Here is a 27,816-nt window from a genome sequence, read left to right as displayed (position 1 = left end):
ATGACGCAATCAGAGCGCGCGGCACGGGGAGAGGGAAGGGCGGGGGGAGGCGAAGTGTGCGGGCCGGGACCTCTCCCCGCGGCGGTGAGTGCGACCGGGCCGGGCCGAGCCGAGCCGAGCCGAGCCGAGCCGGGCGGGGCAGGGCGGGGTGAGGCGGGGCCGGGCCGGGCTGGGCTGGGCTGAGCTGGCGGCTCCGGGCGGGCGTCGGCGCGGGGTCGCGGTGGGCGGGGGCGCCGGGCGGGGCGGGCGCTGAGGGCGGGCGCTGAGGGCGGGCGCTGAGGGCGGCGCGGCGGCAGCGCCCCCTGTCGGCGGCGGGCGCCGTGCCATGTGGCCGTGCTGGCTGTGCCCGCAGGTGCCGCGCGCCATGGCCCCCCCCAAGGACATCATGACCAACTCCCACGCCAAGTCCATCCTCAACGCCATGAACGCCCTGCGTAAGAGCAACACGCTCTGCGACGTCACCCTCCGCGTGGAGCACAAGGACTTCCCGGCCCACCGCATCGTCCTGGCCGCCTGCAGCGACTACTTCTGCGCCATGTTCACCAGCGAGGTCGGTGCTGCCGCCGGCCCTGGGTGCTCCGTGGGTGGAGGAGGCAGGGCCGCCCAGTGCTTGGGCTGGTCTCTGTTGAGCTGCTCAGCAGCTGGGCCAGGATCCCCCCGTAGGGGCCCAGGATCCCCTGGTGGTGATCCTGGAGTCCACTAGATACTCCCCGTGGTTGCTCAGGATGCCCCCGTTGTGGTTCTTGATCCCTTCATGGTGGCTGTGGGTGCCTCAGGAACCCCCATGGTCGCCCTGGATATCTCCATGGTGGCCCTTGGTCTCTGTGAATCCCCCTATGCTGGCCCTGGAGCCCTTGGGGTTCTGACCTGGTGGCCCTGGAGCCCCTCGAGGTAATTCTGTGTCTTATGGTGGCCCCAGAGCCATTTATTGTGACCTGGTAGGGAGTTAAGAGGTTGTGGCCTTGATTCATGGTCTGCTGTGACCACCCTGTGCCCAGGGAGCTGCCAGGCTGAGCTGCCAAGCCGGAGAGTTCTGATACATTTCTTTATTTTTCTAGTGTTGATTTGTGGTTTCCGTGGTTCCGGGCATCTTTCCTGCCCTGGCACAGCGCTGTGGGAGCCGTGCTGGGGATTCTGGGCAGCCCTTGCAGTGCAAGGGAGGGTGTTTGATGCGTGCTCTGGACTGCCCTTGGCACTGGCTGGGAGCTGGGCTGGGTGGGGGTGTCACTGGGGCTGGGGTGGTTCTGAGCCCCAGGTGCTGCACCCAGCACATCTCACCTGTGAGCACCTTGGCTCTCAGCCCTTCCTGTGAGACTTGCACTACCTGTGTGCAGTTTTCCTGAGTCACTGACAGGCACTGCCTCAGCTGGAGCTGGCACTCGCTGCTGAATGTCAGATGCTTTGCCTGGCTTTGTCTTTATAAGCTGGAGTCAATCTTTGCATCTTTTTCTTATGGAAGATGCTTTCCTTATCCTACCACCTTCCCCATGAGCAGGGAGAAACATTGTTAAGTAGCTCACAGGTCCTAAAGCCCTCCCTGCTAGCCCAAGAGTCATTGCATCAGAGAATGATTTTTTTCTTTGTTTTACCCAGGCACGAAGGCTGTGGCAGAGCTCTCTGTGTGCCCACTTATCTCAGTGCTGTCAGGGCAGCAGGTGTTTACAGTCCTGTGCAAAGAAACCAAAATGATGCTTGTGTGGCCCGACCTCAGACCAATATATTTTTTTGTCCATATCTTCATGAAATTTGTAAATTCATCAGGTTTGTGCTTTTTCTCTGCATAAAGGAAATGTAATTAGATGAAGAAAATGCACAAAGCAGATTCAGTCCCTGGAGGCTGAAGTTCTCTGTTCTCCAGTAGCTCTAGGTGCTCAGCAGTACAGAGGTATCTCTGCTTCTCTGGGTTTGCCTCCACGTTCCTGTCAGTGCTTTCGACTTCTGGACTTGTTCTAGGCAGTGTTACTCCATGTGCTCCAGAATGTTCTTTGTGGCTGCTAACAAAGGCTGGGGGTTGGTGTGCTTTGGGTCTGAGCTGTGTCTCCTTGCTTTGTTACATTCATGTTAACAGTAACATCATGGTGACCTTCATTCAGACGTGTGAGTCTTCCTAGGAAATTAAATTCTTCCTGGGAAAGCAGCTGTGCTCAGTGGGCAGAATTGCTTGCTCTCTCATGCTCCCACAATGCCTCTGCTTTAAGGGTTTCTTTCTTTTTGCTTGGTTTGTGTTTCTTCCAAACTCGTTTCTTTGTTATGGAAACCCTAAAGTGCCCAACCTGCCAAGGGGCAACAATTACAGAGTGTTTGTGGGACACTTCCTTCCAGGAAGGGGCAGCTTGGTGAGCCTCAGAGTGGCCATGTTTCCTCTGTGTGTCAGGGCTGTGATGGGACAGTGCTTGGACACTCTCCAGGCACTTGTGGGTGCAGGGTTTGGCCAGGCTGGGACTCCAGAGAGCTCAGAGTGTGTGTGGTGCCATGGGCTGACAGGCCCTGCCAGGGCTTCCTCAGCACTCCATGGCTTTCCTCCTGCAGCTCTGGGGCCTGCTGGGCTGCTCTGATGTGCCAGGCTGGGCTGCACGAGGCTTTGCTCAGAATTGATCTTGGGGTTATGCCATGGCATTCCTGGCCTTTTCTCCTGGGGTTATGCCACGGTATTCCTGGTGTCACATCTGTGCATGGCCAGTACAACACTGGCAGCAATACTGTTGTCATAAAGAACTGCCTTTGCCTCTCTCTGTGTCTCAAGTTTCCTTCCTTCTCTCACTTCTGACTTTTAACATTCTAAGAAGTTGTCAGTCTAGCTTAGTATTAATTCCTTCCCATTTTTTGTTCCCGTTTTGCCACATGAGGAGAAGCCACTGATCACCTGATGAAGCCCAGGCTTTTTACAACACTTTGCTTTGCCCCTGTGCTGAGCAGTGTGGGAGCACTGAAACACCATCAGTTTTACCTGCAGGGTTGTTCCTTGTAATGAAAATTGCAGTTTTATCTCCCCTGGATCTTGGCTGTGCATTGGCATTTGTCTTTGTTTGTCCAAGTTAACATGACTTGGGATCTTTTAAGAGCTGATTACTGGCTTCACCTCAGAAGGAAACTGTTCTGTCTTCTCTTGGAGGCTGTGTTCTAGAAATTGAAGGGTCCTTTCCCCCCAGAACAGAGAAATATTATTCTGAAAGTAAACAACTGGTGTTTCCAGGTTCTTACACGGTCAGCTTCTCTGTGCTGTGATTGCTCTCCAGGGTACAGTGAGCCACACATTAGCACTGTCATGCCAGCATTTCTCTCCCCCTGTGAGAAGAAATTGGAGTTTATTCCAGAGTACTTTTGTGTATCTGTATTAGTAAGGGCAAAAACAAGAAGTAGCCTTGGGTAAGAAAGGAGTTGCAAAATTTTAGACCCATTCTCCTGCATGATTGTCGTGGTTTAGCCCCAGGCAGCAGCCAAGCCCCTCAGAGCCTCGTGCTTGCTCCCCCACCAGCAAGATCAGGGAGGGAGTCAGAAGGGTAGAAGCTGGAAAATTTGTGGGTTGAGATAAAGACAATTTAATATGGAAAGCAAAAGTCACATGTGCAAACAAAGCAAAACCAAGAATTCACTCCCTCCCATGTTTCCCATGGGCAGGCAGGTGTTCATCCATCCCATGGAGAGCAGGGTTCCAGGACGCGTTACAGTGACTGGGGAAGGCAAACACCATCACTCCAAACATCCCTCCCCTCCTTCCTTCTGCCCCCCACTTTGTGTACTGAGCATGGTGTCATATGGCCTGGACATGCCTTTGGTCACTTTGGGTCATCTGTCCCCGCTGTGTCCCCTCCCAGCCCCCCACACACCCCCAGCCCCCTTGCCAGCCTGGCAGTATGAAAAGCAGAAAAGGTCTTGGCTCTGTGTGAGCACTGCTCAGCAATAACAAAAACATCTCCATTATCATCCCTACATTCAGCACAAATCCAAAATACAGCCCCATGCCAGCCACTGGGAAGGGAATAAACTACCCCAGCCAAACCCAGCAGAATGATTGATGGGTGGAATGGAAAAAGCAACATTGTGTCTCACAAAAGAGCTGTAACCTCAGCCCCTGCCTTAAGGCTTTCATCACCTTGGGGGCCTTGAGGTAAAACTCCTGAGGCCTGGAAGTGACTGTCCTTAGTTGTTTTCCTGGATGCTGTGGTTGATTTTGGGATCTGTGCTGCTGCACACTTCCTATGTATGGGCTACTCCCTTCAGGGAGAGTGAGCAGAGCTCTGATATTAAACAGCAAAGTGGGAAACCAGTCTGAAATTCTGACAGCAGAGGTGTGTCTGGTGCCACTGAACAACCTCAGAAGTAAACAGTGAACACCTTGGAGGGGAAAGCTGCCTGGCCTGTGTGTTGGTTAGCATTGGATGGCCATCATTTTGCATTCTGAGTCCAAGGATGTGGCTGCATGGATGGACCAGGGACTGTCTGTGTCCCAGCAGCCCAGCACTGAGCACTGCAGGCAGTTCTCTAATGCTGCACACACAGGCTGGAGCTCAGCTCAGAGTCCTCATGAGTCTGAAAGGCTGAGAGAATTTGGATTGTTGAGTCTGGAGAAGGCTCTGGGGTGGCCTTCCAGTACCTGAAGGGAACCAACAAGAAAATGGAGAGAGACTGTTTTCACTGGGGTCATAGGAGAAAGGGAAATGGCTTCAAACTGACAGAGGGGGTGGGGTCCATGTAAGGTCCCTTCCAAACAAGACCAATCCATGGTTTTTTGTTCAGAATCAAATTGTCTCCACACTGAGACTCTTCTTTAAGGGATGATGTTAGGATCCCAATTCTGCATCACAGACATTAGATGAATTTACATAAAATGCTTCCTTCCTACTAGGCATTCTTAGCATGTGAGTAAACTGGGCAAAATAACAACCAAGTAGTGGAAGGGAAACAGGAAGTAATCATCTGTATGGTATTAGAGTTGTCCTTGTGGTTTGTGTTGTGGTCACCAATATAAAGAGAGTATGTACATGGTTGGTTGATCGTGGGTCAGGAGCTTCTTTATCAGCTCCAGGCTGATGTGTGAAGAACTGATGCTTACAGCTATCAGGAGGTCAGTAGAAGTTTGTAACATCTTTGGTCCTAAGTATGTATGGTCTGTGTCTTCATTTGCTTATTAGAATCATCTGGACATCTTGTCTGATCAGTTCTGCACTTTGGTGGCACCTGTGTCCTTTGTGGTACAAACAGCTTAGTCTTGGTTCAGGAATGTTTTGTCTGGCCCAAGGCAGGAACTGGTTTTAGCTTCTGAATGCAATGCCTGGCCTGTCACACAGCAGGTCAGACAAGGTAATTTGCAGTTCCTTCCCAACTTTGGAATCCATAAAGGTTGTTCACTGAGTCAAGAGAGTTGAAAAGCCTCTTCTCTCAAATTCCTTCAAGGGTCACCCTTACCTCCTGTACTTCTGTGCAGGTGTATCTCTGCATGACAGACAGGGCTCAGTCCCAGCAGACAGACATCTGTGCTGTGTCATGGAGTGCCTCTGCAGGAGTAGCTTCCACTGCTCTTATTTTCTGTTTCTGTATCACCTCCTTTTTCCCCAGCTGTGGCAGATGTGAAGCTCAGTGTTGGTGCTTTGGCCATGCTCTCTGCTCCCTGATCCTCTGCCCAACTGGCTGTACCAACTTTGGGCTCATTCTTGGCAAGAGAAGCCATGGGCTTTCATCTGCATTGTGCTTGCACTGGTGCTGACTGCTCCAGAAGTCAGGGGCTGGTTTTGCAGCGTGCCACAGGAAGATCATTATCCCTTGAGGTGCAGCCATGCTGCTGAGCTGGCAGCAGTGTGCAGGGTGTGATCAGTGAGCCCACCAGCCAGTCCATTGGTCAGGAATCATCAGGTGCTCTGCCAGCAGCTCTGTGCTGGAGGCACTGAACCATGAAACTGATGCTTTGTGAAATATAATCTGTTTTGTGCAAATTTGATGGATTCACAGAATTTGCTGTTCCCAAAGATTGACCGTTGAGAGGATAATGTTCCTTGGAAAAAATAATTATTCCAAAATTAATCATAGAGGTGATTAAATAGTCGAGGGACAAAGCCTGGATTGTGTAAGTGCCATCACTGCACAAACTGTCATTTTACTTTGTTTCATTTTAGGAATGAAGTTCACCATAAGCTTGAAGAACATATCAGGAAAGTGACAAGTTGAGAAAGCTTTTTCTTTGGCTTGGTTTTAGAGAAGAATGGTGAAGATGTCCAGGTGTTGGAAAGGAAAATTACGTGTCAGTAGAATTGACTTGGTCAGGTTTAGGGCTGGACATGCCCAGGGAGAAGTTACCAAAGCTCAGGCAGAAGGATGTCCTACTGATAGGGGGCACTGAGAAGCCAAATTTCGGGGCCACAGAGACACTTGGCAAAACTCCCAAAATAAGGAAGAAATTGATAAAGCCAGCTCAGCAGCTGTGCTGAATTCAGCTCTGAATGGGCAGAAGGTAATTCTGGCAGGGGCATGTCAAGACTGCTGACTCACAGCCACCAACTGCAGAAGTCCCCTGACCCAGAGGAAGAGAAAGACTGAGCATGGGACTAATTAGCAAAAGAAGCAAGGAAATCATTAACCAATAGAAGATAGAAGGCTAATCAATAAGAGAACTAGATAGCTTGTAGCCAATGAACATTAATGCCTTTGTTTGCTAAAATGTATAAATAATAAACTTTTTTGTCAGTCTGGCGGGCTTTGGGGATTGGTCCCCAGCCCCCCTTTCTGTGCTGAAGTGAAATGAATCAAATCCCCAGACTCTGGGTGTGGCTTGGCCTCTTTCACACCAGGTGAAAGAACCTGGTTTGGGCCAACACTTAGATGGAGGCTCCCTGGGAGCTGCAGCATGTCACACACATCCAGCTCAGGCAGGAATTCCCTTGGAGCAAAGCTTGGAGTACTGCATGGAGGAGACATTTGAGTTGTCTTGCACAGGTGACACATGTCATCTCTGCTGACTCAGATCTCAGCTCACAGGTTTTACTGTGCTGTGTGACTGTCCTTTTGAGCCATAAAGAACTTTTGTCTCTTACTCATTTCTGTAAGTGAATTCTGTAGGGAAATTCCCTCCTTCCCTATATCCTTTCAGTGAGCACCAGAATAGAAAGGACAAATCTCTCTTGAAAGCTCTGACAGATCTTATTTTCAAACCTGCTGAGGGTTGTGGGCTTTCTGATCACATTAATGAAAAATAAAGCTGTGTCTCCCTTTCAATTTACAGCTCTCAGAGAAGGATAAACCCTGTGTGGATATCCAGGGCCTGACAGCCTCCACCATGGAAATCCTGCTGGACTTTGTATATACAGAAACTGTGCATGTGACAGTAGAAAACGTCCAAGAATTGCTTCCAGCAGCATGTCTGCTTCAGCTGAAAGGTAATTCAAAAATTAGCACAAATTGCATCATTGCTGCTGTTTAGAGATTTGGTTTGTTTGACCCTCTGTGCATGGAAGAGAGGCTGGGGGAGGAATGATATTTTTAAGTAGTTATGTCCAACTTCTCTTTTCTTGTGTGCTGTGGTCTCATGGTGGAGGAATGGATTTGAGTGCAAAACAAAATGGTAAAACAGGTTCCATTCTTTGGGCTACTGTCGTTCTGCAGGAGGACTCCCAAGAGGAATTGTGAGCTGTATAGCACATAAATGTTACAGCTCAGTTAGATTATTATAATAAGCAATCCTAGATGTCATTTGACCTGCCATCACAGTGTGTCTGGGTCAGTAACAGACTGGTTGCTGTCATTGCACATGCACCTATGGAGCTATCCCAGACAATTATCCCAAATCCCAGACAGGTTACCTAAAAGTTATCATAGTCCTAGAGATCTGGTGCCATATCCACTGGCAGACACATTAGTGGTTTATAATCCATGAAGCTGAGTATAGCTCATACTGCAGTCTTCCTGGTATCAGATTGATATCATTTTTTCATTGGAATAGAACAGCCAGAGCTCAAACCAGCCCAAACACGTGGTCTGGCTGCTCCAAGTGTCCTCAGTCTCCAAAGCAATACATGCATGTGTATGTTTCTGTAGTACTTTTACTTGTTCTTTGGATTGGACTTTCATTATTGCTTAGAACTTTCTTTTTTGAAGACCTTGCCAAAGCAGTGGATTGATAGTAAGTGTGCAGTGCTCATTCACCCCTCCAATTTTCCATAGGTGTGAAACAAGCTTGCTGTGAGTTTCTAGAAAGCCAGCTGGATCCATCAAATTGTTTGGGCATTCGGGATTTTGCTGAGACACACAATTGTGTGGATCTAATGCAAGCTGCAGAGGTCTTCAGCCAGAAACATTTTCCAGAGGTGGTTCAGCATGAAGAGTTTATCCTCTTAAATCAAGAAGAGGTTGAAAAGCTCATCAAGTGTGATGAAATTCAGGTAAAACCTGAAAAGTACCATTACTGTGCAAAGCATTGAAATAAAACATTGAAACCAGTCAGTAATTAGTCCATACTCCTGGGATGGACTTCTCACACAGTTCCTGAATTTGAAATTTAATTTTCAAGAGGCATCTATTTTTATTTTTGCTAGTTTGTAATTTTATCAACACCATGTAGCTTCTCTGTAAGAATTTGTTGTCACACAAGTGTTTCTTGCAAGTCAATCACAGCGAGTTAGTTCCCTTTGCAGAGTTATTGGCCCTTCATTCCCTCCTTTCCCTGGAGAAGATAAGTTGTCTCAATGCCTACATTTCAGAAATAGCCTCAAGCTCTAACTTCTGTTTGGCTGCTGCACAAGGAATCCTGGGCTGGTGCAGGGTGGTCTGACTCTGCCAGGGGTTACAGGGAGATTTAGTTCCCTGAAGGTGAGCTGCTGGAGGGTGTGCTATGTGACTGGAACATGTCAGATACATTTTTCCAACTTTTCTATGAATAAGTTAAATATTAAATGAGGTAAATGAGGAAAGAGCTTGACTATTTATTGGCCCCTATTTATTGAGGTGGATTTTGTTGAGAGCTGATGTTCACTGCAGTGGAAAGGCTTGAAGCAATCACTGCTCAGAGTTCAGGGGAGCAGGAATGTCTGGAAGCAAACCAGTGTATGGGATATCTTTGGTGGTACTCCTGAAAAGCCAGTACAGGGGTAGCCAGAGGAGAATTGTTGATGTGTTCCTTGAAAGTGGTCTTCAGCCATGCCAACATCCCCTTGTTAATGAGGCTGCTTGAGAAAAAGCCTGTGAGGCAGTGGTGAAGGCCCCAGCTCTGGCTGGGATCTGCAGTGGAGGAGGCTGAGTGTGCTTGGTGTTTGACCAACTGCAGTTTTGTGCTGTGAGGGGCTGAGCTCCTGTGGCTTGTGATGCCATAGGCCAGCAGCTTCTGGGCTGGGACCAGAAAAGAATGAGGAACTTCAGAATGACCCAGCCAAGCTTCTTGGATGATTTGCTCAGGAGAGGTGACATTCCTTGTGGATTGGAAGGGCTGGTTCAGACCTTGCAGCAGGCAGTGTGTTGGGCTTGCACTGTGGTACCTTTAGAATATGTGATGAGTAGGGCACAGGAGGGGATTCTCCCCTCTTCTCTGTCCTTGTGAGACCTCACCTGGGGTGCTGTGTCCAGGTCTGGGGTTCTCACAGAACATGGAACATGTGAACCTGTTAGAGAGGGTCCAGAGGAGGCCACAGAGATGTTCTGAGAGCTGGAGCCCCTCTGCTCTGGAGCCAGGCTGGGAGAGCTGGGGCTGTTCACCTGGAGAAGAGGATTCTGCAGGGAAACCTTATAAAGGGGCTTATAAAAAAGAGGAAGAGTGACTTTTTACATGGACAAGGGGTAACAGTTTTAAAGAGGAGAGATTTAGATTTGATGTTGGGAAAAAATTCTTCCCTGTGAGAATGCTGAGACCCTGGCACAGAGTGCCCAGAGAAGCTGTGGCTGTCCCTTCCCTGGAAGTGTCCAAGGCCAAGCTGGACCAGGAGCAGCCTGGTCTGGTGGAAAGTGTCCCTGCCCATGGCAGGGGGTGGAATGGGATGGGCTTTAAAGTCCCTTCCAGCCCCGACCAGTGTGGGATAAGGAGCAGATCTCTCTGCTGCTGTGCCAGCACAGAGGTGCTGTGTGGAATCAAGAGTGTGATAAGGGAACACCCTCAGAAAATCTCTGGGCTGCTCAAGAAGTGCAATGACAGGTCCTCAGTGTGATCCTGCATTTAGTGTTACTCATCATTTATCAGAAAACAGAAATGATTCCATGAATGGTAAAGCTGTTAAATATATCTGAGGACATTCAGTTCAGGAAGGAATAAATCAACACAGGATTATTGCATTTAAAGAGGAGGTGGGGAAATTGGAAACAATACAGTAGTCTGCTCTCCTTTTGTGAGCTCTAAATGTCCTTCCCCTGTAATTCCAAGAGAAAGAGGCCATTCCAAATTACACTGTAACAAATATAAAACAATGGTGTAGAAGAATGCCTTATATAATTAACCTCAGTGGCTCCCTGCTTCAAAACATTCTGCCTGACAGCTTCAGACTGGATTTCAAAGGGGACCAGTCATAGGCTGGTGGGAAGGCTCAGTCCTTTCATCACAAGCTCTTCTTTTATCTTCATATTTAGTCTCAGTTAACAGACTGTGTGATAATAAATTCATGTCTGATTTCCTTTTATGTCGGATGATCTGATAGATGTGCAAAAAGAAAACAAAGTCTAAGTAATATATAAGTAATAAGTAATATATAATTCTTATATATATAGAAGTAATATATAATTCTTTTATATATAGATATAGATATACAATTCTTATGCTTTTGGTAATCAAAGGTGTCCAAAGCATCTGTGGCTCATTAAAGGATCAAATTTGGATTATTTAGTCAGTGTAATCTCCAGAAGTGGTGTAAGCACCAGCATGTGCTGGTCCTAAATGGAGACAGAAATAAACTAGTGATAAAATAAAATAAACAGTAGCGTTCATGCCCTGGGATTCTCCACTCTGAAATCTTTTTTAGTTTTTAAAAGGTGGATTGAAACCTTAAATGTACCTGCTCTGGCTGGAATGTCTGTGGGCAGTGTGTAGGCCCAGGGCTGCCAGGGCCTAGGGCAGACACTTTGCTGTGCAAAGGAAACATGATTCTAATCTTCTCTTTGATAGCACTTTGAATTTTGCAGGAGCTCTCAGCTCCAGGCTCTGCTCTGCACCATGGCACTCACTGCTCTGGGACTTGGGCTGCCCATGGTTGATCTCAGCTGCAGGGGAAAAAGCAAACGCAGGTTTAAGGAAAAGAAAGTGAGGGAGTTCACTGTGGTTATGGGGATTTCCCTAAGGGACCCGTAGCTGAAGGGTCCTGCTCCCCTGCTCGCTGTGAAGCAGAGCAGCAGCTGAGCACTGTGTGCTCCGTGGCAGCAGCTGCTGTTCTGCTGCCCCTGATCGGGGTGTGCCTGTGTGCAGGTGGACTCGGAGGAGCCGGTGTTCGAGGCGGTGATAAACTGGGTGAAGCACTCCAAGAAGGAGCGCGAGGCGTCGCTGCCGGAGCTGCTGCAGTACGTGCGGATGCCGCTGCTCACGCCGCGCTACATCACCGACGTCATCGACACCGAGGTACGGTGAAGGTCCCCCTGCCCCAGAGCAGGCTTTGCCCTGAGCAAGGCAGTCCTACCCACACAGCTCGGTCCCTCCTGGAGACAGAGTGCCCACATACCCAGGCCGCTCGTAGCCGCTGCTACCTTAAGCAAGCTTAGTGGATTTCAGTTCTTTAGTGATTATCAGCTCTCTCAGGATTTCCAGCTCTTGCTTGCTAAGGCGCCAGTGGGCTCGGGGGAGAAGCAGATGAGAGAGAGGAGAAGGAGAGGTCCTGGTGGTTCCACAGTGATGGTTTTACTGAGGGGTCTGTGAAGGGTTCCAGCGATGGCTCTTCTTCTGCTGAATGGGCTAAAACAGCCCCTTTTTATAGGGTATAGGGGATCCAAACTTGTCCAATAGTAGGGGTTAGGGGACAGTGACCTATGGGGTTACAGAGATAAGTTAGGGTCCGAGAAGCAAAAGACAGGAGCTTATTTTGCTATCTCATCATGACTCAGCAATTCCTGCTGTTAAGTTTTAGCCCTCCAAGGGGTCTTAGACACACAATTCTATGGAGTCTGCTACAGTACAACAGCCACTGCTGCTCCTGCCTGGCCTCTGCTGGCCCCAGAATGGCTGCAGAGCCCTTTCTCTGCTGCTGTTTGGTGACACTGTGCAGCTGTCCCTGCTCAGCACAGTGCTGCTGTCACACTGAGCTGATTGCTGTGCCAGCAGTCACAGCATCCTGCTCTGCAGCCCCAGGGTGCCCTCTCCAGTGCCATTAGTCAGCTGTCCCTGCAGATATCCACAGCACCTTTCTGTTGTCATCCCTTACAGTCTCCAAGTGCCTTCTGCCTTCATTCCTAAGCACTGGCAGGTCCCCTTCCCCAGGCTGAAGATTGCTGGCATCGATCTCAGGAAGGTCATGGCTCCTCAGAAGGTGTCTGAGGTGCAGATGAACAGAATGTACCTCTGAGTGAGAAAGACAGCAGCTGTGTGGGTCCAGGACCAACACACAGCCAAGAGCCATGGCTAACGCTGCTGCTTTGTGTTCTGGGATGCTGCAGAGGCAGCCCAAAATGGGGACAACAATTAAGCTTTTAAGTGTTAATTCAATTCCAGACAGGAAATTACCCCAGGCAAGATTTCAAAGGAAGGCCCAGAGAAGGTCAAGCCAGCCTTCAGGTTGGATGGTCATAGGATGTACTCAAGGGTCACCAGCCCTTGTCACCTGACAGGTGCTGAGTGGTGAATGACAGACATTTCTCTATGTCAGGAAAAGGCTGATTTAGCAACAGTCATCTCAAATGTGATAGATTATGGAAGTTACTAAATCAGGACAACCTAATGGGCCGTTGTGGTAGGTTGTGCCAGAGCTAAAGGGTGTTCAGTCAGATTATCGTGGTCCACTTCAAACTGAAATTTAAGCTAATGGAAAAGGGACTGGTACCAAAACAAATAGATCTGTTCCAAATCCAGCCTGAGACAGAGTGTGTGCAGCCCTCAGCTCTCAGAGTGAACGTGGAGGGTGACCTGTCCAGTCTGGCAGGGCCACACACTGGTGGCACATCCTCAGCTTGGGGCAGTGTGGAGAGTGGAGTGTTGGCCCCATGTGCCTGTCTCACACGGACACCAGGAACCTGTAGAGGTAAATCTGAACTTACTGAAGCAGCATGTACACCCAACACCCATAGGAAAATGATAGCTGAGCTGAAAGGAGGTTGGTCCAGGCCTCAGCTAGGGAAGGGAATTACACAGCATTGTGCAAGGATATGAGGCTGTCCTTGCATGCCCCTCACTCTTCAACAAGACCTCAGTGTTCCTGTTGCCTCTTCACAGCTCCATGTCCCGTGTGCACAGTGATCAGGGCAGTAAATCAGCTAAACAGTTTCATTGTGCTGTGCTCTCCTGCTCCTCTCCAATGGCAGGTGCAGGTCAAATTATGTGGGGCACAACAAGTGTGGTTTCACTGCCAGTTCCCCTTCCTAGTCATACTTCTGCTGGCTTAAATGGAGCAGAAGTGGTTTTTCCTTAGTGTTCCAATGCAGCCATTTTCTTTAAGGAGCCTTCAGTGCCAGACTGTGAGGATGGAGCCATATCTTCTCAGCACCTTCAGTTGCCTTTGCATTTCCCAGGACCCGCACACAAGTCCTTTTCATGCTGTCTGAGCTGATGAGAGTTGGCTTTAGGACAGTTCTTCTGAGGTTTCTTAAAATACATTGCATGTAGCAGTGACTCATGTTTCTCCCCAGCCCTTCATCCGCTGCAGCCTGCAGTGCAGAGACCTCGTGGACGAAGCCAAGAAATTCCACCTTCGGCCCGAGCTCCGGAGCCAGATGCAGGGACCCAGGACACGAGCACGTCTGGGTGAGCAGCAGAAAAAGGACCCTGAGAGGGGCCAGGGCACTGGCAGGTGTTGTGTTAGCCCTTGTCTAATGCCTTGTGACTGTGTTGGTGTTCTTCACAGCAGTAACTTGTTGTGCCATGGTCCCCAGCAGGACAGAGAGGGGACTGGAGCAAAGGACAGAGGTGCCTCTTTAGTGCCAATGTGGGGTCTAGCTGACTGCCTTTAATCCCAGCCCCTGCTGTGGCCTTAAAACCAATTTCCTGAGTTGCTGGTGCCTGCAGATGCATTTGTCCCAGCATGCAGCTGTCCAAGAAGTGTGGGAAGAGTTTCTTCCTGTCTGAAGAGGTAGGTAGGTAGGTAGGTATCAGAGTCCAAAGTAGAGCTATGAGGTGAGTGGCAGCTGCCTTACAGTGATAGCCAGTTTCCACAGCAAATTGAACAGGGGAAGGTGCAAGGAGGGAGATGGAGATGTCCCTCTTCCCCTTCAGAGGTGCTTTTTTTTTCTCCCTAGCCTTGTTAAGGCAAATAAATTATGATATCTTCCTTTATTTCAGTAACTTCTACCAAGCACAGTCACTGAATTGTTCAGAAAATGTTTGTCTTAGGGCTGTGAGCGCTCAAGGGCAACATAAAAGTAGGACTGACCTACAGAAAAAGGAAAAGTATTTTACTGGCTTCTGTGCCATGCCTGTGTCCTGGTGCACTCCCAGGGCACTGCCATCAGTGCCAGCAGGTACCACTCTCCCTGCAAGGAATCCTCCCTGTGTGTTCTCCAGTGCTGCTGCAGGTGTGGTGGAGAGAGATTCCAAAATCCCTTTGTGGCCTCTTTTAGGGGACAGAAAGCAGTTTAACCACAAAAGGAGGAGGGCAGATCAGGTTTGTCAGAGACACAGTGATTGCACCTCTCTGGCCTGAAGGAAATGTTGTTGTGCTGTTCCTGCATAGTCCAGGCCTCAGCACATTTTGTGGGAATTCCTGTACCAGTTTTGAAGATCTGCACTTCAGCTCAGCCTGTCATGGCAGCAGCCTTCCAGTATCTGAAGGGACCTACAAGAAGCCAGAAAGGGACTCTTCATCAGAAACTGCAGCAATGGGACAATGGGGAATGGTTTCACACTGAAAGAGGGGAAATCTAGGGAAGAAATTCTCTCCTGAGAGGGTGGGCAGGCCCTGCCCAGAGAAGCTCTGGCTTCCCCATCCCTGGAAGTGTCCAAGACCAGGCTGGACACAGCTTGGAGAAGCCTGGGATAGTGCAAACTGTCCCTGAACATGGAATGACATGTGCTTTAAAGTCTTTTCCAACACATACCATTTTGTGATTCTATGATTTTAGAAAAACACATTTCATTTTATTCTTAGTTGAAATACTTCACCTGATGAAAAAGACATTAAAAAACTGTTTTATTGTCTAATTGTACAGGTTAAAACTGCACATTATTGTTGAGGTTCATCCTTTGGATTCAGCCCTAGCTGTTTTAATTGATTCCATACCATCTGAATTCAGCAATGTGTCACTTTAAACTGTGATCAAGGCATGCATTAACTTTGCACAGGAGGAGCTGAAGTGATTGCACTTTTAGCTTTCTTACTGGAAAAGAGGCTTTGCAAGATGTTGGAGCTCTTGTGAATCCTTCCCAGTTATTTTTTATATTATTCTTCATCTGAGGTTGCACCTTTCTGCTTTGTGACAGACAAAGTCTTGTTAAATATTTGTTGCTTGGGGTTCAGTCCTTGTGCAATGAAAGGCTGGACAGTCCTAAATTCTAGTGATAAACTCCCTGTTCCAGAAAGGGCCCAAGGAGTGGAGGGGATGCTAAGCTGTTCTAAACCTGAGGCAGAAGCCTGCTTCCAGGCAGTGATTAGAGGGGAAGTTGCAACTCTCCAGGTCACAGCTGTTGCTAACAGTCATGGAGGAAATAAGAAAAATTCAGAGAATTCATCTCAGAGAAAATAGATAGAAGGCAATTTTGAAAATAAAATACACAAGATTTAAGAGACAATTCCTGGGAAAATATTTAATTGGTTTTCCAGCCTTCAGACAGCCTGACTTGTTTGTCAGTTATGTGGTGAACAAAGTCCCCTAAATCAGGCCTGGATGTCACCTGAGGCCAAGAGGAGACTTTGTGTTGTGAGGAGGCTGCAGGGAAGCAGCCATTCTCCTACAGATTCTATGGAGTGGTGAGAGGTTTGGAAAAAACAGTGGAAAGGGTACAAAAGGAGATAGAAAGGAGTGAATTTCACCACCTGTCTCTGAGGCAGCTTGTCTTTTCAAAGTGCCTCTGATGTTTGGAGAAACAGCCCTCCAGCAGCCAGCTCCTAACACCTCAGTCAACTGTCTGCCACATGCTCTGAAGCATTTCTCCCTTCTCTTTCTTGCTGAGCACACAGGGAGTGTTGAGTTTGTGAGGGTCCCCAGGACAAGGTGAGAGATGAGGAATCTGACTCCATGTTCTCAGGAGGCTGATATGATACGACATGATATATGATATTATGTTATATTATATTATATTATATTATATTATATTATATTATATTATATTATATTATATTATATTATATTATATTATATTATATTATATTATATTATATTATATTATATTATGCTATACTAAAACTATACTAAAGAAAGAGAAAGGATACAGACAGGAGGCTTAACAAGAATGAACAATAAAAACTCGTGACTGACCCCTCAGAGTCCAACACAGCTGATGGTGATTGGTTATTAAGTAAAAACAATTCACATGAAATCAGTCAAACAATAATCAGTTGGTAAATGATCTCCAGACCACATTCCAAAGCAGCAAATATAGGAGAAGCAATCAGATAATTATTGTTTTCATTTCTCTCTGAGGCTTCTCAGCTTCCCAGGAGAAGAAATCCTGGCCAAGGGATTTTCCCAGAAAATATGACAGTGGCAAGGGAGTGTGAGTGCCTGAGCCAGGTTAGGTCCCTTCTCCAGAGCCGAGACAAAAACAGTGATTTAGAGGCAGCTTTGTGCCAGGGAAGCCTCAGAGTTTCTTCAGGTTGTTCCCCTGAGGTGACCCTTTGGTTGTGAAGGGATTGACTTGGCTTTGCTGTCCCTCTGTCCCTCAGGAGCTAACGAGGTGCTGCTGGTGATCGGCGGCTTCGGCAGCCAGCAGTCCCCCATTGATGTGGTGGAGAAATACGACCCCAAGACCCAGGAGTGGAGTTTCCTGCCGGTAAGGGACTGCTTCTGAGCACCACTGGGCTGAGCAAACACTGATCCTGCAGCACCAGCTGGATAACCATCTCCTTGGGCTGTCCTGTGCAATCTGCTGAGGATTTCTGACAGAAATTCTTTAGAGATTTACATGGAGAATGCAGAGTGACTGAGGGAGAGGGGGTTGTTGTCATAGACCTGATCAGCTGAGCCTGCAGAGACCCACATCTTGGTTGTGGGAGTGAGAACTATCATGTTTCTTAGTGAAGGGGTGTGAAGCTTTAAGGTTAGTGATGATAATTGGAATGTCAATAGGAACCGTGTAATCAGTGCAGTCTTAAGGCTGCTGCATGATCCCACTGCTTGCAGTGTTTTGGAGCATAATGGGAAGAGAGAATTCCTGCACTGAGGAGTATTTCTACCCAAATTAAAATCAGCTTTATCTGTGTGAAATGGTGGAGAACTGCCTCTTCTTCAGTATCACCAGTCAGGGCAGACTCAGTATCACCTGGTGTTCCAAAATTCTGATCTTTTTTGGAGGCTGAAAGCTTCATCAAATATTCAGAGTCCCTACTTTTTCCCATTGTAATGGGAGGCTAACAAAATCATCCCAAATGCATTGGGGGTTATACAGCAGCACAGGATAAATGACATTTAGTGTGAAACATTTGAGTGCAGAGAGACACAGTCCTGAGAAGAGAGCACAGCCAGGGGAGGCAGGCACAGTCACTCAGGCTGTGTCCTTTAAATCCATAGAGCTGCGTGCCCTGGGGCAGTGGCCATTTCCCAAAGGAGCAGCAGGAGAGGGTGAAGAGCAGGGGCTCATCTCCATGGCCAGTGCTGTTTCTGTCTGACCTTGGTGTTGCTTTGCTGTCGCAGAGCATCACCCGCAAGCGGCGCTACGTGGCCACGGTGTCGCTGCACGACCGCATCTACGTCATCGGCGGCTACGACGGGCGCTCCCGCCTCAGCTCCGTGGAGTGCCTGGATTACACCTCGGATGAGGACGGCATCTGGTACTCCGTGGCTCCCATGAACGTGCGGAGAGGGCTGGCAGGAGCCACAACCCTCGGAGGTACGTCCTGCTCGCTGCCAGGGTGTGGCATTCACACGCCCTCTGAACAGAGAGGAGCTGTGAGACGAGCAGAGAGAAGGAAAACACAATTCTTATCTCGCTTGCTGTGCCTGTGTTGTGCTAAAGTAGAATGCAATATGGAGAATGTTTACCCAAAGAGGATGTTTTGTTCTCTTGGCCTGTCTGGGCCAAGAAGTGTGTGTGTGTGTGTGTGTGTGTGTGTGTGTGTGTGTGTGGGACTGTCATGGGACAGTCAGGAGAGAATCAGGGATGAGTGCAGTTCTGAGCAGTGTGAGCAAGGGTGAGTGCATGGCAGATTCAGTTTAGATACAATGTACATAGTATAGTATAGTATAGTATAGTATAGTATAGTATAGTATAGTATAGTATAGTAATTCTTTATCCTTCTGATGATGGAATCAGATGCATCATTCTCCCCTCCATCACAGTCGTCTTTGATTTACAATACCAGGGCAGAGCAGCCTGTATCTCCGGCCTGAGATGCCCTGAGCTGCTGTGTGAAGAGTGGGCTGGCTCTGCAGGAGGAGGGGAGCCTGAGATTCTGCCTTCTCATCACTGAGATGCAGAAATGGAAAACTTGCCCACATATCCTGAGAGGAGCTCTGCCTCCGCTGCATTCCTGCAGCATGTATTTGTGAACTGGGGGAAAGGGGCTCTGTGAGAGATTATGGAGTGGGAAGTTCTGAGGGTGGTGACAGTGTTGGGCAACACTGAGCACAGGACACCAAGTACAGCTGTGACCATCCAGCACTGCAGTGACTGGAACATCTGCAGGGAAGGAGTGAGGACTTTGGGGAGGTACTGGCATGAGGCTCACCATGGGCAGGGTTTGGTTTGGGCATGGCAGTGTTTCAGTGGTTCTGCAGCATGAAAAAAAATAGCTGAATTCTGTGTGTTCTCTTTCATCCATCAGCAAGAAGCAGATTTAAGGGCCAGATGGAAGTTGTGTTTGTTTGTTGGGCCTGTGAGCCAGGCTGAGGAGCCTGGGTTCACCTTGGCTCCCAGTGTGCCATGGTCTGTTCTCTGTGGTTTGCAGTCCATGTTGCAGCTTTGCTCCGTGTGTCAGGGCCCTGGTGCTGCCTGCCCCTGGCTGACTGGCTGTGGCTGGTGCCTCCTCTGTCCCTGCAGACATGATCTACGTCTCGGGGGGCTTTGACGGGAGCCGCCGGCACACCAGCATGGAGCGCTACGACCCCAACATCGACCAGTGGAGCATGCTGGGAGACATGCAGACAGCACGGGAGGGAGCAGGGCTCGTGGTGGCCAACGGAGTCATCTACTGCCTGGGTAGGTACCCTCAGCACCTCTGAGCTGTGCAGAGCCTGCCTTTTTACCCAAGGGGCCATTCAAGTGCTGCCTGAGCAGCCCCAACCTGTCACATCCGTGTTAGAAAAGGTTTAAGCTCACTGGGCACTCACAGCTGTGTCAGTGCTGCCTGACCTCACTGTGCCCGTCACAATGGCTTGAACTGCAGCTGCCACATCACTGCAGGGAATGCTGCACACTGCAAATTAAACACAATTTACACACACTGCATTTGAAGGATGGCAGGAGTGTGGAGGTAAGAAATGCCAGCTGAGGCTTTGTGTGGCCTGGGCAATGTCTAAATGCCCAGACATGAAGCAGGTAGCTGTGGGACAGGGGGTGCACCTGCAATGGTGGCTGTAGTGCTCCAGAAATGTATCTTGAGCTGTCTGTTCTCCAGCTTCTTCCTGTAGCACTCATTTCGGTTTCAGAGCACTACACCAGCTGTGAATATAGTGAGATTGCCAGAGGACAGAGCACTCTGAAGCTTGTTCTGTGGGCCCCAGAAAAGGCAGGCCCAGTGTTGCACCCACCTCTGTTGCAGTCCTGTTCCTGTGGAGTCACAGATCTTAGGCACTGGTTTCATAGAGCCACTGGATGCTTTGGGTTGGAAGGGACTTCATCTCATTCCACCCCCTGCCATGGGCAGGGACACTTTCCATCAGACCAGGTTGCTCCAAGCCCTGCCCAACCTGGCCTAGAATAAACCAACCATGTTCATTCCTCTTCCTCTTGCTGTTCCCCAGGGTGGATGGCAGCACACTGCTCCTTTGCTGGGGCTGCACAGAGATTTTGGTATCTGCTTGTGAAACAGCTCTTGAGAGATCCCAGCCTACACCATTCAGCCTCAGCACAGACCTGGGAGCTGCACATCTGCAGGGCTGCACCAGCAGTGGCCTCAGTGTGCTCAGAGGCAGCTCCATGGGGCTGGTCTGGTTTGCTGCTTTGGGGAGGTGATGCTCTCCCAGGGCAGTGTGAGGGCAGAGCTGGCTCTGGGCTGGCTGCAGGATGCTCTGCCCCACCAGGATGGGCTGTGCTGATGGCAGTGCCACGCTGTGCTCAGGGCCCACCAGGCATGGTACTGCTCTCTGCACAGAAAACATTCTCCCCAGGCCAGCCCCATGGTTTGCTCCTGTGTTTTGTTTCAGGAGGCTACGATGGGCTGAACATCCTGAATTCTGTCGAGAGGTATGACCCCCACACTGGACACTGGACAAATGTCACTCCAATGGCCACCAAGCGCTCAGGTAAGAGCCCACGGTGTCACTGCTGAGTCAGAAATGACACAGATTAATGAGTGACACGCTCCATGTGTTTTCAGAAGGCTAATAACAATTTTATTAGGATCCCATTCCTTTTTATACTCTAGTTCACAAAAGTGGACCTCATTGGTCCTTTAATCAGAACACCCTCACCATTGGCTAATTAAGAGGACACCCATCTGTAAACAGCCTTATGGGAAAACAACTTATTGCAGCCACCACCTGTGGATTGTTTAGTATTTGACTATCATTCTTTCTCTCCAGCTGCCTCAAACGAATTCATGGGAAAGCTTATCTAGCTTTCTCTCTCTGACCAGACTGTCACAGCCACAGTGCCTGAGGTCAGTGTGTTTCTGCTGCACTGAGGGAGCAGTCACTGCTGCTGTGTTCTGCTGCCCTGGAGGATGCTCTGGCCCCAGTGGGTGGGTTGGCTTTGAGAAAGGATGATTTTACTGGCTTGAATTCCTAAGAGAAATACTAATTTTCACATGCCTCCATCCCAGGCCAAGGTGTGTACAGAGGAATGCAGTTGCAGGGTCACAGGTTACAGGGAGGCAGATGAAATGCTGGGTGACTTCCACAGCCAGGAGCAATGCCTGGCATGGAGAAGAGCTCCCAAGGCACAGACTGACCCCAGTACTGGGTCAGTGCTCATCAGCTGCATGGGGCATGGTGAAGGCAGGTGTGGCTGCCAGGCTCCTTCACCTGAGCCCTGCTCTGGGGCAGCACTGCCACAGCACTGTCACCCAGCAGTGGGCTTACACAAATAATCACACCATAATTATCCCCCACCAGCTCTTCACTTGTCTCCCTGCCTGGTGTTCTATCCAAGCTTTAAGTTGGCATTTGTATCTAGGACAAAAATACAATTTAAATCCTACTTTTGGGGTATCTTTCTGTTTAAACTCTCCATTTCTCAGAGGGGTTGTCATGGGGCTCCTGTAGCTCCTGTGTGCCCAGGTGTGTTGACCTCCTGCTCTGGCTGTGTGCCTCAGGCCTCCTGCCCTGCCCTCCAGGCCCTGCTGATGGGCTGCCCTGGCCCTGCCTGTGTGTGCATGGGAAGGTTGCTCTGTGCCTCCACACCTGTGTGCCTCCCAGTGCTTACAGTTATGTGCTTGGACCCTCTTTCAAATCCCTTTTAAAGCTGCTTTTTCTCTGCTTCTTGCAATAACTGGCCCTCACAGCCAGCTGGGCAGCACTCCTGCATGTGATCCCTGTGCAGTGGTCCTGGTTAGGGACAAGTACTGGGTACTCAATAAAACTGGGCTCTGTTCCAAAACATTTCAGTTTTCCTGTGCCTGCAGTGGCATTCACCAAAACTCCAATCTTTAAATATTTATTCCTGTGACAGGGATATTCATGTTAAGTGTTGGTTTATCTGCCAGGAGTGGATTTGATTTAGGAGTTGGGCACTTTCCACGTCCAGGAAGGCCATACATGTAAAACACAGGATAAAATCTGCAGGTTTTTCTAGGTCAGAGGCACCATGTGAGGTCAATCCATGCATGAATCTCTAGGAAGCTTGAGGATCAGATGGCTTTCCTCAAGGGGCCTGCTGTGGGCACCAGAGAAGGCTGACTTTGGACAAGACCAAAAGCAGAGTTCAAACTTTCTACAGCAGGCCTTTCCCAGGTCTGTGCTCCCCACAGGAGCTGCAGGCTTTAGTGGCTGTGCCTTGGCTGCAGCATGAGCTCCTTGGTGCCACAAGCCAGCAGGAACCTGGTGAGGCTCTTGTCCCCAGCACTGGCTCAGCTGATTCCTTCCTTGGCACTGTGACCTGGAATACCAAGATCTGAAACGTGGGTGTGCCCAAGGGCCTTTTTTTTGCTCAGGTTTTTGTGCTGCCACTCTGGTAATAACACCCCTAACTACTCATACCTTAGGTGTGAGTGCTGGTGACCTTGGACCCTGCAGGATTTCTTCTGTCCCCAAAAAACCCTCTAAGATTTATCCATGTGCAGGTGTTCCAAGACCAGGACTAAGAGTAATCTTGGCTGTATTCACAGAGATCATTTCCTCCTTGTTTCTTTTCACCTCTTAGTACAGGTTCTGGAGGGAGGCCACCTCTCAGAGACCTTGGCCACATTGCATTGCTGGCCCCAGTTTCCCTGAGTAGGCCTTGGTTTGGTCTCTTCAGCCAAAGCTCCTGGAGAGCCCCCGGGCCAGCCTGGCCATTCCCAGCTGTTCTGAGGCTCTCAGCAAGGACAGACAAGGAAAGCCAGGATGTGTTATTGGAACAGAAAGTCTCTTACACCCTGTTTGTAAAGAAACAGATCCATGCCAGGGTAGCTGGCTCGTTTCCTTCAGGATATTCATTAGTGCAAGAGTTCCATGTGGGTGGTGACAGCCTGACAAGGCTGACTGTGCTCCCAGGAGCCCCTGAGGCCACCAAGTGCCTGGTAATGTCACAGTGTCCTCCTGTGCTGTACCTGAGGGGCTGCCAAGGAGGAACCAAGGCTGGTGGGGGTTATTTGCTGCTGGTTTCATAAATTCCCAGTTGGAGCAGCATATTATTGTCTGCTTTCACTGTGAGAAGACCTGTTCAGGCAGCTGTTCCAGCCACCTCTACTTCTGCAACAGTGTAGAAACCAGTTTTCATTTTGTCTTCCAGAGAAGTAATGTCAGGGAAATCCCTCGTCCAGCTTAGCATGGAGCAGTGTGCAGCTACTCTCCAGGCCACAGCCAGGAGATGGGTGACACCAGGGACTCAGAGTAGCAGAGGAACCTGTCTCTGCCTGCCAGCAGAGCGGGCCTGGTGCTGCTGTGCTCACACACCTGTGGTCAGGTGTCAGCCCAGGTAAACTCTTGTGCTGCTGTGCTGCCCAGGCCCCCATGCCACAGAGTCAGCAGTGTTCAGTGGAGTGAGGTGTTTTCATGTTTCATATTGGAGACAACAACACCAGAAGACACAATTCCCAGCTATTTTAGGGGAGGTATACAGGCATAAAAAATGTCCTATGGAGAGGGAGGAATTGAGCTGTTCACCTTGTGGCAGCGAGCCCGGTGCTGTCTATTGTAGTGTGGTTTTATACTTTGCAATACTTTGAAGAAGTTTTGGTTTGTATTCCCATATTTTTCCCAAATGGTTTATCCCAGACTGTACCCCCTCCCTTTACCTGTGTAATCCCTCTCCCTGGCTCTCTGTCAATCACTCAGCATCCCATCCCTTCCATCCAGAAGTTTCAGTCCAGGATGTCGAATGATAGGCCAGGGGTCAGCCCCCCAAGCCTTGCCCCATACTCTGTCCTAAATGTCCATGCCCCAGTACCCATCCCTTAGGGTCACTTATTGGTTGGTAAGATGTTATCTACTTGGGGTTTCCAACTCCCTTTAAATGTAACCTTGGCACATCTCCCTGGGGCTCTGGGCAGGAGGCCCCTGAGGTGCAGGAGCTCCTCAGAGCCCCTGAATAAAACCTTGGATTAACCCTGCTAAGAGTCGGCCCTTTCTCTTCTACCGCTGTCTCTGGTGTCTCTCCTGCAGCAAAGGCGCCAGCCCAGGTGCCCTCAGCACCCTCGGGGCACACACAGAGAGTGTCTCCCCCCAGTCCAGGTGCCCTCAGCACCCTCGGGGCACACACAGAGAGTGTCTCCCTCCAGCCCAGGTGCCCTCAGCACCCTCGGGGCACAGAGAGTGTCTCCCCCCAGCCCAGGTGCCCTCAGCACCCTCGGGGCACACACAGAGAGTGTCTCCCCCCAGCCCAGGTGCCCTCAGCACCCTCGGGGCACACACAGAGAGTGTCTCCCTGCTGCCAGCCCAGGTGCCCTCAGCACCCTCGGGGCACACACAGAGAGTGTCTCCCCCCAGCCCAGGTGCCCTCAGCACCCTCGGGGCACACACAGAGAGTGTCTCCCTGCCAGCCCAGGTGCCCTCAGCACCCTCGGGGCACACACAGAGAGTGTCTCCCCCCAGCCCAGGTGCCCTCAGCACCCTCGGGGCCCAGAGAGTGTCTCCCCGCTCTCGGCCATGTTGGGGCTGCTCCCCCGGTGTCTGGGACTCGGGACTGGCCGAGGGTTCCTGAGGGGCTCCCAGAGGGACAGAGACACTGCCAGTGTCACTCGTGGGTGTGACTGTGCCACCTTCTCTCCGCAGGGGCTGGCGTGGCTCTGCTCAATGACCACATCTACGTGGTGGGTGGGTTTGATGGCACTGCTCACCTCTCCTCAGTGGAGGCCTACAACATCCGCACCGACTCCTGGACCACGGTGACCAGCATGACCACACCGCGCTGCTACGTGGGAGCCACCGTGCTGCGGGGCCGGCTCTACGCCATCGCTGGGTAAGCCTGGGCCCTGCCCCTGCCACAGGGGCTCTCTGTGAGAGGAGACACCCACAGGGTCACTGTGCCCAGCCAGAACAGGCAGCTCAAAGGTCCAGTATTGTGTTTGCAGGAATGATGAATCCGACTCCATGTTCTCAGAAGGGTAATTTATTACTTTATAATACTGTATTATATTAAAGAATACTATACTATACTAAAGAATACAGAAAGTATACTTACTAAAATGCTAAAAAGATAATAATGAAAACTCCTGACTCTTTCCAGAGTCTCAACACTGCTTGGCCCTGATTGGCCAAAGAGTCAAAACAACTCACACCAGAATCCAATGGAACAATCAAATCTGTCTCAGTTTGGAAAGCCAGGTGTCTGCTAAGGAAGCCAGGAGCCTCCCCTGAAATGGAGAATGTAAACCCTCCCCACCCCTCCAAATTGCTATAAATTTTAAATTAAGGGGCTCTCAGGCAAAAATATGGGAGCAGGAATTAGCAGTTCTCTAATAGGGAAGAAAATAAAAGGATCAAATAAACAATGCAATAAACCAAACAACACTGACAGAGTCAGAACCCAGCCTGACACCCTGTGGGTCAGGCTGTTGGCAGCAGAACCATTGGAATTGTGGCTCAGCCCTCCTGCAGTGCCAGGGCTGGTTCTGCTGGAGCAGGGATCCTGGAGAAAGGTGCAGTCTCTGCCTCTGAAGATCCAGGGGCAGAGGCAGCTGCTGTTCCTCTGGGCAATCCAGTGCAGAAGCTGTGCTGGTGTTCCAGAATCTCCAGATTATATCCAGGTAGGAATGCTTGGCTCCTCCCTCTGGGCTCACATCTCCCAATGGGATGCTGTAGTTCTTATCAGCCATGCAGGGACATTCAATGGCTGTTATCAGCAGGTGTCTCCTCCCAAGGGAGGAGTGATTGTGATCACTCAGAGAAAGATCACAAGGAAAGCTGCCCACTTGACAAAAGACAACTGCCATACAGATGGTAATAGAATACATCTTGCCTTGCCATCTGGAACAACCTGGGGTAAACAATCCCCAAACACATTCCACATGAGCAAAACACAGGAGAAGCAAATGAGATAAGAATTGTTTTCCTTTTCTCTGAGGCTTTTCAGCTTCCCAGGAGAAAAATCCTGGGCAAAATTTCAGAGAATGTGAATGCCACAGTCCAGGGCCCAGGCAGGCAGGAGAGCAGCAGCAGGCAGCAATGGCAGCCTGGTGCAGGGGTTATAATTTGGGCTATTCCAGCCTCCCAGGAAGAGCTCTGAATGCCTCAGCCTCTTCCTCCAGCACCCTCCTTCATGTGTAACTTTGTGTCCTGGCAGATACGATGGCAACTCACTGCTGAGCAGCATCGAGTGCTATGACCCCATCATTGACAGCTGGGAAGTTGTCACCTCCCTGGGGATGCAGCGCTGCGACGCCGGGGTCTGCGTCCTTCGGGAGAAGTGAGCAGAGGGAACTCACAAAGAAAAACATTCTAAAATGTCTCGGCTGGAGGAAGAGTCCCAAATGATTTGCAGTGACTGTTCTTGAGAGTTGTGGATGCTGTGGGAATAGGCACCAGAACAGCAGCTTTCTGTGCTGCTTGTGACTAGAGCATGTGCATAACTGTGTGATCTCAGCAGTCATTTGAAATCAGGGGCTCTGTGGGAAGCTGGAGGAAGGGGATGAATGGGTCAGGAGAAGCTGCACTCTCTGCTGTTCCTGTGGCTCAGTCTGTGGGCAGAGCAGAGTTGCCCCAGCCTGGTCTCAGGCAGCCTGGTGACCCCTCCCAAGGACATGTACATAGCCCTGGGTCACCTCTTCAGCCTCCGCAGGACCCCGCGGGTCCTCGGGTCGCTCTCAGCCGTGTGGATGTGTGAGGCTGAGCCCAGCTGCTCTTGTGTTCCAGCTTCAAATCATTGTGTACGTCCTGAATGTTCCAACGTGCTCCCGAGCACTGCAGAGCCAGCCTGGGTGAGGTGTGAGGGGCCCTGAGCTGTCACTGTGTCTGCAGGGCTGCACAAAGGAGTCGAAGGTTAAAGCTGTCAGCCGCTGTGACCAGAGCCTGAGGCCACGGGGCAGAGGCAGGGAGGAGCTCACTGCCTGCCACAGAAGCATCTGCAGGTTTGTGCTCTTGATCAGGTGCTCAGCAAGGTTCATCACATCGTGTTTTCTCAAAAAGCTTGACAGCTCCAGCTGCAAATGATGTGTGGCACCGGGAGCTTGGCCATACCTGTGCCTCACCCTGTGAGGAGGCCACCTGAGCTGAGGCCAGGAGAGCAGGGACACAGTGGCTGCTGCCCACCAAGGTCCTGCTGGGTGAGTCCCTGGGGATTGTCCCCAGACAGACCTGAGCCCAGCACACCCAAGGCAGCCTTTCACTCAAGTTCATTGTGTTGGTTTTCCTTTTATCTAGGATTTTTCTGCTTCCAGGGCTGTTCTGGAGTGACATCCAGGATTCTGTTTCGCCCTTTGTTCTCAGCTGTTTATTCCCCTGTCTCATGACTCCACATCCTGTGACAATTGCTATCCCTGGCCTGCCCCATGAGCCCAGGTGAGGCTCCACCAGTGGCTCCCAGCAGCTCCTGGAGCACTCCCTGCTCAGCATGTCCTGCCTCACTGTCCTGGGAGCACAGGCTCCCCTCTGCCATCAGCTTGGCCCCACAGTGCCTGGGCTCCATGTAGTGCTGCTCGTTGAGCTTCCTGCTGACTCCTTGCTTGGGGACAGGGTGGGATCAGGGACGTGGTAGCATGACCTAATGATGCACTTTCAGCCAATGCTCTGACCTTCTGCGTTTGTTTCTATCACACAAGTGTTCTGTGGTTTTGTTTCCTATGTTTATTTTTTAATGAAAGTATAAAGAATAAAATATTTCCTGAGCCAGTA

The 27,816-nt window shown here is 50.1% G+C and overlaps 1 protein-coding gene across 1 annotated transcript; it reads left to right on the top strand.

Moving 5' to 3' along the window:
• KLHL12 (kelch like family member 12) lies at nucleotides 1–27,816 on the top strand. Its single transcript, XM_036398420.1, has 12 exons — nucleotides 1–84; nucleotides 353–550; nucleotides 7,214–7,367; nucleotides 8,152–8,369; nucleotides 11,366–11,515; nucleotides 13,729–13,843; nucleotides 16,917–17,023; nucleotides 17,884–18,079; nucleotides 19,229–19,387; nucleotides 20,554–20,652; nucleotides 24,760–24,946; nucleotides 26,270–27,816. Exons 1-12 carry the CDS (start codon nucleotides 1–3, stop codon nucleotides 26,394–26,396), a joined length of 1,794 nt encoding a protein of 597 aa, XP_036254313.1. The 3' UTR covers nucleotides 26,397–27,816.

The sequence above is a fragment of the Molothrus ater genome, chromosome 25 (assembly GCF_012460135.2).
Source record: "Molothrus ater isolate BHLD 08-10-18 breed brown headed cowbird chromosome 25, BPBGC_Mater_1.1, whole genome shotgun sequence".
In the NCBI taxonomy this organism is placed as follows: domain Eukaryota; kingdom Metazoa; phylum Chordata; class Aves; order Passeriformes; family Icteridae; genus Molothrus; species Molothrus ater.
This window is presented reverse-complemented; position numbering and strand designations above follow the sequence as displayed.

Coding starts and splice junctions, on each gene's coding strand:
- KLHL12 (XM_036398420.1), top strand. CDS start 1: ATGACGCAATCAGAGCGCGCGGCACGGGGAGAGGGAAGGGCGGGGGGA. Junction 85..352: donor CGGGACCTCTCCCCGCGGCG/GTGAGTGCGACC, acceptor CTGTGCCCGCAG/GTGCCGCGCGCCATGGCCCC. Junction 11,516..13,728: donor CCGACGTCATCGACACCGAG/GTACGGTGAAGG, acceptor GTTTCTCCCCAG/CCCTTCATCCGCTGCAGCCT.